The sequence below is a fragment of the Adiantum capillus-veneris genome, chromosome 4, assembly GCF_014529385.1.
Source record: "Adiantum capillus-veneris isolate H3 chromosome 4, ASM1452938v2, whole genome shotgun sequence".
Lineage (NCBI taxonomy): Eukaryota > Viridiplantae > Streptophyta > Polypodiopsida > Polypodiales > Pteridaceae > Adiantum > Adiantum capillus-veneris.
The window spans coordinates 19,993,666-20,005,064 of record NC_140934.1 but is presented as its reverse complement, the minus strand read 5'-3'; the positions used below and the strand labels follow the sequence as shown (position 1 = coordinate 20,005,064).

The window sequence follows — 11,399 nt, the reverse complement described above, 5'->3', positions numbered from 1 at the left end:
CAAGAGGAGATTATTAGGCAAGTACAGTAATTGGTAGACAAAGGGATGGTGAGGCCTAGTTCCTCTCCCTTTTGTTCTCCAGTCCTTTTAGTGCAAAAGAAAGATGGTACATACCATATGTGTGTGGACTATCGAGCACTAAACCATATCACTATCAAAAACAAATTTCCCGTGCCTCGGGTAGAAGATCTGTTTGATAAGATACCTACTTCAGTAGGATTGACCTTAAGAGTGGCTATCATGAAATAAGGATAGTGGATGAAGATATCCTAAAGACCGCGTTTCGCACAACATTTGGTCTTTATGAATATCTAGTCATGCCTTTTGGCTTGACTAATGCACTAGCTACTTTCAATCGTCTCATGGAGAAAATTTTTAGACCATATCGTAAATTCACTGGAGTGTTCTTTGATGATATCATCATCTACTCCAAGTCTTTGGAGGAACATAAGCAACATCTCCAAGTGATTTTTCAAGCCTTGAGGGAGAACAAACTTTTTCTCAACCAAAAGAAAAGTGAATTCTTCCTTCAAGAGATTCAATATCTAGGTCATATTATCTCTCACGATGGTATTCGTATGGATCCATCAAAGTTAGAGGTAATAAAATCATGGCCTAACCCAAGAAATCTACATGAGCTAAAACGCTTTATTGGTATGTGTGCATACTATAGACGCTTCATAGCAAAATTCTCTCAAGTAGCAGGACCACTACACGACTTAACAAAGAAGAACGTTAAGTTTGTATGGACTGCTAAGGAGCAAAATGCTTTTGAAAAACTCAAAGAGAAGCTTACTTCCCAACCAGTCCTCGTGCTTTCGGATCTCTCAAAGCCATTTGAGGTCCAATGTGATGCTTGTGGTGATTGCCTTGGAGCGGTTTTGCTTCAAGAAGGGCATGCCATAGCATATGAGAGCCGAAGGCTCAATAGTGATGAACGAGTCTTGGGAATTTATGAGAAAGAGCTTTTAGCTGTTCTACATGCCCTAGATACATGGAAGCACTACCTATTGGGGACTCCATTTATCCTACGAACCGACCACCAAAGTCTCAAGTATTTCATGACGCAAACCAAACTTTCTGACAAACAAATGAGGTGGGCAAATTTTCTTTCACAATTTAATTTCCATATTGCTCACATAGCTGGTAAGCACAATCAAGTTGCCGATGCACTTTCACGACGACCAAAAGTTAATGCGGTGTCTATAGCTACTCACAATGATCTATCCTCTATGATAGATGAGTATGCTACTGACCCTGACTTTAGCGACATAATGTCAGCCCTTGCTTTGGGGAGGAAAGAGGAACCATTCACCTTGCAGAATGGTTACCTTCTCCACGGCAATAGGCTATGTGTTACCCATTCCCTTCGTGAGAAGGTTATGTATGAATCCCATGCTCCTCCATATGCAGGGCATAGAGGTATTCAACCTACTCTCCGAGGAGTAGAGACGTATTTCTATTGGCCTACCATGAAAGTGGACATACAAGAGTATGTTTCAAAATGTGTAGTATGCCAAAAGACCAAGTATGATAGAGGGAAGCAACCTGGATGACTCTAGCCATTGCCTATTCCAAATTCACCATGGGAGAGTATATCCATGGATTTCATCTTTGGATTACCCAAGTCTATCCATGGGAATACAAGAATATGGACAATAGTCGACAGGTTTAGCAAGCAAGCACATTTTATTCCTGTCAAAAAGACTATTAAGGCACATCAAATGGCAACTCTCTTCATATCTCATATTTTCAAGCACCATGGATTACCCACATCCATCGTGTCAGATAGAGATCCTAGAATGACCAGTAATTTCTGGAAAGGTCTCTTTGAAAATCTAGGAACAAGATTGAATTTCTCTTCGGCCTATCACCCACAAACGAATGGCCAAAGTGAGATAGCCAATCTTACGATACTCGATCTACTCAAGACTTATGTTATCGAAGTAGATCAACGCTCACAATGGGAAAAGTATTTACCTCTAGTAGAGTATGCCTACAATAATACTGTACATACTTCTACGGGGAAAGCACCTTTCGAGATCATAGAGGGAAGACCTAAAAGTCCCTTGCTACTCAAAGTACATGGGAAGATCTTCGCCGCCGATGAGTATAGCCGTGACCTACAAGAATCTTTTCAAAAGATTAGGGAGGCTATAGCCATCTCTCAACAAAGGCAAAAAGCTGCTGCTGATAAGCACAGAAGAGCCTTAATGTTCAAAGAAAATGATTGGGTCTTACTCAAGTTTCCTAAGGCTCGATTAAGGCAAACGACGGGCAAAAATCCTACGGTCCATCAAAAGTATTATGCTAAACTAGCAAAAAGATACTATGGTCGTTTCCAAATCTTGAAGCCCATCAATGAGACGGCTTATCAACTCAAGTTGCCCAACCATTGGCTTATACACAATGCCTTTCATGTAAGCCTACTTAAGCCCTACAAAGGAGAGCCACCAACTGAACCAATTATTGAAGACCCTCCCGAAGTTGAAGACCAAGAAGAGGTGCTACAACCCGAAGCTGTCCTTCGGCATGAAGACAAGGTACTACAACATGGTAAGATAATCTGACGGTATCTTATTAAGTTCAAAAATTATCCTTTTGAAGATGCTAAATGGATGGAAGGAGTACAACTTAAGGATAGTATGAACCTTGTCAATACTTACAATGCTACATTAAAGTAAGCAAATGTACAACTCTCTTTTAAATGACTCATATTTTTGTCTTATAAGACTAATCCTCTTTTTAATTGTGCACAAATTTAACTAGTATGCATGCTTAGAATCATGTTTGTGATGACGACGTCTCTCAAACACCAAGTAGAATTTGTCACTCTACTTTGGGAGAATGAAATGGACTACAGAACAGACATGCTTGCGGTAGCTATGTCTCCCAAGCACCAAATGGATTAGTCATCCATCTTGGAAAGATGTTGTAGGGTAAAAAAAGGGATCCTCTACCCGCTAAGTACGATTGACTAATGACTAAGGCTTTATCTCTTCTACCTCATAGTCGAGGACGACTATGATTTCAAGAGAGAGGTAATGTCATAAAATTTAATATCTAACCAACCCAAATGATTTTCTCATATTAAATTGATCACTTAATGTGGGAGAATAAACGGGAACAAGTGTTAAGATATAGATATGTGCTTATAGATCTATCTCAACACGGGGCCAATAATAAAGGGGCCCAAATGGGAGATGGTCTATCAAGAGCAAGGCTAACCAATGGAGCATAAGACCTTAGGGTCAGCTTCATTGAAGACCTCCAATAATGTGTGTAAAAGTCCTTTGACCTTAGGTAAGCTAGGGCTGAGCTTGAGGTGGGAACCCGGCCCAAGCTCGAGGTGCTTGTCGTGCTTGAGGTGCTTGTCATGCTTGAGGTGCTTGATTAAGATGCTTGAGGTGCTTGACTTGGTGCATGATTAAGGTGCTTGAGGTGCCTTGAGAAGCTTGCCTGAGATGCTTGTGGGAACACCCCCTACTTCAAGTGCTTAGTCATGCTTGATGACTAAGGGGCTTGGTCATCCAAAGTCAAAAACATCCCTACAAGGAGGGGGGCGAGCCTACAAGGGGGGGGGGGGGGGGATGAGAGAGAACACACACACACACACACACACACACACACACACACACACACAAGGGAAGCCCCAACTTGAAGAGGCAGCAAGGACACTTGTCAAGTTCCTCCTCATGTTGCCCTCATGGTGTGCCTGAAGCCTATTGGTTGGCCACCCAAGGGGTCCAATGATAATTTAGGATATTTAATTAATTGATTTTGCATTTATCAAGTCCTCTCTCTCAAAGGGGAAAGGGGGACACTTGTCCCAAGGCTACCCCTGTTGCTTGTAATGGCTCCTGCTTGTGATTGGCTAGGCCTGGAAGGGTCCAATGAGCTTCAAGCATGAGCTACAAGGGGGGGTCGACCCAAGCAAGCTGGGGGGGTGCTTAGGGGGTATACTCACCCACACACACTCACAAACACTCTCATTGTGTACTATGCAAAGTGCAAGAGCTCCCTCTCGTTCTCCAAGCAAGTAGAGGTTGAGAGCCTACACCAACACTCTTGGCTATGGAGTGCAAATCCATCCAAGAGCCATGCTTCAATGCTTAAGCTTGCCATCGATTTCTTCCTCATTACTATGCTATTATGTATGCTAGCACAAGAGTTATGATAAGTGAGGAACTAGCTCTTTCTCGTATGAAATGTTTCTTCTTCCTCTTCCCTACCCTCATTCCCTGCTAGCTCTCTCCACCTTCGAAGGTGTCTGAGGTCTTGGGACTGAGGCTTGGTATAGTTAAAGCTTTCTTCAAGTTTAGGTTATGCTATGATGGTGATGCATGAAGCTTTCCATCTTCATTGCTTCACCTAGGTTACAAGGAACACAAAGAATGTATTGTAACAAGTCTCTCTTTATGGGAGAAATCATAATACAAATGCTTATTGGAGGGGGGACCGGCTCCACATAAATCCGGTCCTCAACTGTTGTCATGTTCTCTAAATTCTCTCTCTTGCAAAAGTATTGTCTATGCCAAGTTAACTAATTGCTATGATTATGTTGCTATCTTCAATTATGTCTACCCGCTATGCTCACAAAATCATTTCTTGAAAGTATTCTAATTAAATTCCGCTACTCTCAAATTGAATAGGCAAATTCCATTACAATGAGGATTACTGAAGGGAAGAATAGAGGATCTACCCACGATCTTCGAAAGAGAAATATGGAGGTTAGATCACGAAAACGTTGGAGGAAAGAGAAAATGTGCAAGCATCACAAGGTCAGCCTCAAGTACAAGCACACGCAAGACCATCTACATTTCACTTTGTACCTCTTGAAATGCCTCTCCACGAATCTTCTGAGCAAACTTTCTTTCTTTTACAATCCCCATCTCCTTACTAGCTTTCACCTCTGTATATTGTATAATGCTGACTGAAGTGTTCAACGATTGAGGTTTTTGCACAACATTGTCCTTATGATGTATGGGTTTTATTCAAGCTTGTGTATGAGGTAGCTTGTCTCATTGAGTTACTTTAAAAACTAAACAAGGGAGTGCATGCTTTTGAATAACAATAGCTTTGTGAAAACCACCGGCGACCAAAAACGATGGGCCAAAAATCGTGTGATGAGAGAGTTATATAAGCTATTAGCCGCTTAGCAAATTCTCTCACAATGCCCATTCTTTTTTTGTTACTAGCTTACAATCTATCTCTTGTGCTTAGAATTCTTTGCTCTCATTGTAAACCACACCACAATGTCTAATACAAAAGATCTCTTGGTGGTGGACATGATCAATCTCCAACATCATTCTCGTGTGAGGCCACCTCCAATTGATTGCACGCCCATAGTTGCTCTTTGTGATGAGACAAAGTGATGGCTGCATTACATGTGACAACAAGATAGGAACATGCACAATGCAAATTTGTTTAATGCACAAGAGAAAACTCGTATAACAAGATCATAACCTTGCAACTAGCTATATTATTAATAAAAAAATTACGTGATTGTGTGATTAATATCCTTGCTTGGGCACACAGATATTGAATATGTGAAACCTTGTGTATATTAAAAAACCTTCGAAATTGTTACAAGAGACTCACTCATAGGTGAGACTGTGAGTGTGTGTGTGTCTATGGAGTCGGTGACCTTCTCCATGCTCATTAAGCTTTTCTATTGATGCAATGGTCATTGTCTCTTCCATTTCATTGCGGTGTATGTGTGCATAGATTAATCCCTGGTTAGCAAGCTAACCACTCCTTACTCTCTTAGAATCTCTCTCTTATTCCTACAATTTTCAAGCTCGATTTAGTATGAGGTTCATGTGCATGCACGAATTTGCATGATCTGTTTAAGTACACAATATGAATTCCTTTGGTTAATTAATGCAGGATTGGCTCCCCTCCCCATAGGATCCGTGCGTATGTACTTGTGTTTAAAGTGTGTGGAGCAGAGACTAGTTAGTAATTTGTACCATTGTTGTTATGCATATATGAGCGAGATCGAGTCAATTAGGGCGAGAATGTGTGGACTTTGGAGATTTGCAGATCTATACCATTGTTCCTCCTTTGCCAAACAGTGAGCAACGTGCTTTTGGTGGGTGTGCGCCGCGATGGACACACGCCCCTTTCTATCATCTGGCTCCACCTCTTGTGAACCCACCCCTAATATCAACTCACTGGACAGTGGGTCCTGGGAGTGGGCCACGTTCATTTTGCTGGGATTTTATATGCCATAGGGTTTCAGACTTTCAGTTGCGGAGGAAACATGAAGAGTCCGGACTCGGCTTTAAAGCCTGCTTTCTAGTAAATCGTGAAAGAGACTTTGTATGATATACTCTGGAGTCTGGTATCCTTTTACACACCCAAGAGGTGGGTAGGAGGTTTTGAAGAGCGGGCAAAAAAAGGGCCATGGCCATTGGCATGTGTAAAAAACATCAACACTAGGCTAGTAAGTTAGTAATTTGTAAGGACCTGTCCCTTGTTAGCCTTCATATGCCCTCACGTTGAGAGCGTCTCTCTCTCTCTCTCTCTCTCTCTCACACACACACACACACACACACATGCACATGCATTGTCACGCAGTATTAACTACCTCTCTCTCTCTCCCTCTCTCTCTCTGTGCAGCAGGATTATGCTGTCAAGGTTTCTCAAGCAGTACCCACCAGGCCAATGTTGACACTGGTTCTGCTGCTGTTGCTTAAGGGCCTCTGTCTCTGCATCAGAGGAGCTTTTGGGGCCAGCGCAACGTACAATGTGGGCGGAGATAAAGGATGGGTGGTTGGGCTTGTGAACTACACAGAGTGGGCGGCCAACCACACATTCTATACAGGAGATTCACTTGGTAAGGCTCAGTATGCAAGTACTTGAAATAAAGGCAAGTAGGGTGCATGTGATATATATAGGGTCGTTTGTAAGAAGAACAGAGACGAATTTGGGAAACCCAAATATGAAGCAATTGAATGGATTTCCTACAGAAAGGAGCAATTCTGCTAGATGGATATGTGTGCATCTCTACATGAATTAAAGGCTAAATGCTTGCATTTGATTTTCTGTTATTTTTTTGGGTGGTTTTGAACCAATTGCGCCAGATGGGTATGTGTGCAATCCTGTAGAGAGCGAGAGCAATTGGGTTTTGTGTGGATTAATCCCATAAGCAAGCAATTTGATATGCATGCAGTGTTCTTGTATGAGGCGGAGGTGCACACAGTGTTGGAGGTGGGCAAGAGCGGCTATGAAGACTGCAGCAGCGCCAATGCAATTGCCAGCTATGAGGATGGCAAGACCAGCGTAGTGCTGAGGCAGGCTGGCACGCACTACTTCATATGTGGAGTTGCGCAGCATTGTCCGGCCGGACAGAAACTGCAAGTTGTGGCCCTGGACGCGCCTGCGCCCCCACCCAATTCCGGGCCACCCGCCTTCATGACAGCTGGAGGCCTGCAGCCCAGCACCAACCTCGGCACCAGCCTTCCGTCCTTGCCTTTACCGCTTTCCTCTCTGCTAACTTTGGGTCCCATATCTTACTACATTCTTCTTTTGTAATGAGCAGATTAGGTTAGGGATCTAACCTCCAACCTCTCCGTAGCTCAGATCACTCTACCATATACCCCAACACCCACATTATACATTTTTACTTTGCATGCATATATTCTTTCCTTTCTTGCTTGTTCCTATGTTCCATGGACTTGTCTTTGAGAGCTCACATAATAATGTGTGGGTGCCCTTCTTTCCCCATAGTTGAATCGTTTCATGCCTTTTTCCCGTCCGTGTAAATTGCTTGACATTTTGAAGATACTAAGTTGCTCAACATCCACTCTATGCCCTAACCTTCTGTAATGTATTCATCATATTGGTTTGTGTTGCCCTTTCTAAATAAGTTTTCTAGTCAAATTCATATGAAGTTGGGCATATACAACACAAAGAAAGTGGTGGCTTTGGGGAGTGGCGGTGGGCTTTCTTGAATTTAAGTGGGGTATGAGTATAGGCGAAGGTATGGGCATGATATTTACTGCCTACACCAAGAATCTACAAAGGACAAGAGATCAACCATTCACTGAGCTGTAAGTATATATTTGATGGAGCTTGAGTGCAACCCTTCACGTGGCCATGCGCATGATGTTCAATGGAGAAAGATGTCATCGCGACGACCTGCTAACATTAGCGCCATTGTTGGAGAATGATCCTTAGATGGTGAGTGATCCAGTAAAGATTAGTTTTTTCGTTCCGTTTACACCTTAGCAGTGAAGCGGCTAGACACGAGTTTTAGTACTTGGTAGACGCTAGAATTCGAAGACTTGCTAGATCTACTTTTGATAGGCAAGAGAGTTGTAAGTGAGATACAAAATGCATTTCATCCTTAGATTTTTTCGATACCTTAAAAGTACTTTTCCATATTCTATTTTTCTTTCAATTTTTGATATATATTTTTTAATGTTTGTAGATTCATTTTAGTTCCTAGGAGTAGGATAAGTAGCAAATACCATCATCAAATTTGGCTGAATGATCAGAGCAAAAACAATTGAAAATCATATTTTGATCAAAATGGCCATAACTCTGAAATTTTAAAAATTTGATGGTAGAGATCTAAAAGCTGATCAAAAATAAAAAAGTTGGTGATCAAGGGCCTAAGTATACTCACAAAAATCAATTTGGAAAGTTTCATCAGATTCTGTGGTTAAACATGGATTGCGATCTATGTACCTCAAAGGTAAATTGATGCAAAATTGAGGCCATCTGACTAATACTACTCTTAAACAATCGAGACAAAAGTTTGGGATCAAATTCAGCTCAAAAGACAGTCAAATCAAGAGAAGTGTGAGAAAATACTCAAAGTTAGTGTGTCTGATCAAAATTTGGGGGTTTTTTTAGTTTTTTCATACCCAAACTCAAAAAGTTTTGGGGAACACTTCAAAATAGTATAGACTACCAACTGACATAGTTTCATGTCAAAAGGAGGTCAAAACATGGATCGCGATTCAAGAGTTGTATCTCATCATAGTTTTTGGCTGAGATGTGAGTAATAGGTAGCTGAGACTTAGACAAACACTTTTTCCAAAAGACACATTGGCAAAAAGTTGAAACAAGTGGTCAAAAAAGCCAAAATCAAAAGATTGTCAAAAATCACCAAAGAAGACCCAAGATTCTACTTTTGGTTGACTAAAATTGATTCAAATTCAAAAAGATCTTGGGCATAGGCTACAAACATCATAAGCTATCAGCTTGCTAAATCCAAAGTCTAGAAGTGATGGAACATGGATCGCGATTTATGTATCTCATCTGAATTTTTTGACAAAACTTTATCAGCATGTAGCAGAGACTATTGTAAATAAAACTTCCCAAAGCAAGGTAGGCAAAAGAGTCCAAAAAGCTTGTCAAAAATGCCAAAAACACTTCATATTGAAAAATCGCCAAAGCAGACCCAATTTTTGACTTTTGGCTAGCACAAGCTTGTCCAAATCCAAAAATAGTTTGAGGATAGCTTAGAAATATATTCATTTATAAGTGGTTTTAATTTGGGGTCAAAAGCTTTCCAAACATGGATCGCGATTCATATACCTTTCCCAAATTTTTGAGACAAAACTTTGATCTACATGCTATTTGTAGCCTAATCCCAAAGTTTCATCTCTTTTGGACATTAAAACCCAAGGCAAAACACCAAATTTATCCAAGTACTTTGAGAAAGTGCAAAAAATGACCTAATTTCCAATCTAGAGGTCCAAACCCAAAAAGTTAGAAATACCTTCATTTATAAGCGGTTCAAATTTGGGGTCAAAAGCTTTCCAAACATGGATCGCAATCCATATACCTTTTCCAGATTTTTGAGACATAACTTTGATCTATATGCTATTGTAGCCTAATCCCAAAGTTTCATCTCTTTTGGACATTAAAATCCAACCAAATTTATCCAAGTACTTTGAACACGTTTGAAAGCTTGCACAACATTTGAGCAAGTCACTAGAGAGTCTCTATATCTAGTTGACAATTGTAAGGCCAAAAAAGAGGCGACAAACGATGTACACAACACAATAGTGCCTCTTCTGCAACAAGTGAATCCAAAATGAAGCGGAACATCTAACCTATAACCATGCCGAATAGTGATCAAGTGGTCGAGGAGGTGATCAGGAGGATTAACCAAGGCAATAGAGAGAACACAAATGTATGTAAGCTTCAACTGAGGAGATGTGAGACTTGTGGAATGATTATCCCACCCCATAGTGTACCTCTCAACCAAGACTGCAACGTATACAAGGGCAACAACCGCCTCTTTTGAACAAGTGGTAGTCAACTATACTCAACCAACTGAGCATGTACCACAACCCATGAGAAATCATTATACAATAAATGAGAACACATAATGTTCATAGACAATCAAGAGTATATATCAAAGATGACTCTTAACAAGCAAGAACAACCATTAGTTGCACCACCAGCTATGCAACAAGTAGGACCATGCTACGACTGTGGAGCTGATTATTGGGTAAAATGGTATCCATACAAATGTGAACATAAAGAGATTTTTGGATTTTGTGATGAATGTGGAATCACTCATGTCCTTCTAGACTATCCCAAAAATCTTGATAACAAGAGAAAAGCAATAATGAATGTTGTAGGAGTGATACATTTTTCAAGCGGATATGAGGTAGAATCCACGGTTCCTATAAATGCGGTGACTAGAGCTCAAGCTCAAGAAGCTGCAAAAAATGCACCTATTGAGGAAGAACATAAATTGCATATTCAGACTTAAATTGAGAGTATGTCATTGTGGACTCAAATAAAATCTTGGAAGGCAAAATGAGACAAACTAAAAGCTAAAAGACTGAAAGAGAAAACCACCTTAGAAATCAAGCTGCAACAAACCAAAGAGTAGCTGAAACAAGAAAGGGAAAACAAGAATCAAATAGAACGAGCGGCGTCATCCAAAATATCATTGGGAGGTTCAATCTTGGTGGATAAAGTTTTTGAACCTTTAGAGGCTTTATTGAAAGCTTACAAAGTTAGACTAAAAATCAATCAGACATTGGAACCAAAACAATTGGTATATCTACATCTTAAAATTGACAGACAGAGACTGTAAACGTGTAAGAGTTTCATAGAGACAACTCAAGCTCTAATGGAGCCAGAGAAACAAAACATCCTTAGAAAAGAAGTGTTAATCCACAAAAGGAACGAAACGAATGATCAAATGAAGCATGAGACTGAAACGCCATAGGACACAAGGGTAGTGGCCAACACCACTGATAATACAAGATCACAATTTATGGCACCTATCCCATAGGTAGAGGAGCCATGACCAAGTGAGTTCTAGGAAGTGATTAGGAGTGCAAAGGATGGTGGTGCGAATTTCAAGTCTGCGCCTATCACTAAAATTGATATGAATCACAAGTTCTACCCTGGAGATATAT

At 40.7% G+C, this 11,399-nt stretch overlaps 1 protein-coding gene across 1 annotated transcript; it reads left to right on the top strand.

Annotated features, from left to right (window-relative positions):
* Positions 1-6,435: 6,435 nt before the first annotated feature.
* Positions 6,436-7,804, top strand: LOC147458828 (mavicyanin-like). The gene is made up of 2 exons (XM_086509701.1): positions 6,436-6,841; positions 7,178-7,804. The coding sequence occupies exons 1-2, from the start codon at positions 6,670-6,672 to the stop codon at positions 7,537-7,539; spliced, it is 534 nt and encodes a 177-aa protein (XP_086365827.1). The 5' UTR covers positions 6,436-6,669; the 3' UTR covers positions 7,540-7,804.
* The last annotated feature ends 3,595 nt before the right edge of the window (positions 7,805-11,399 follow it).

What these genes read in the sequence shown, in the direction of transcription:
- LOC147458828 (XM_086509701.1), top strand. Translation starts at nt 6,670, where the DNA reads ATGTTGACACTGGTTCTGCTGCTGTTGCTTAAGGGCCTCTGTCTCTGC. An exon ending in CTATACAGGAGATTCACTTG is followed by an intron (nt 6,842 to 7,177) that starts GTAAGGCTCAGT and finishes ATATGCATGCAG; the next exon opens with TGTTCTTGTATGAGGCGGAG.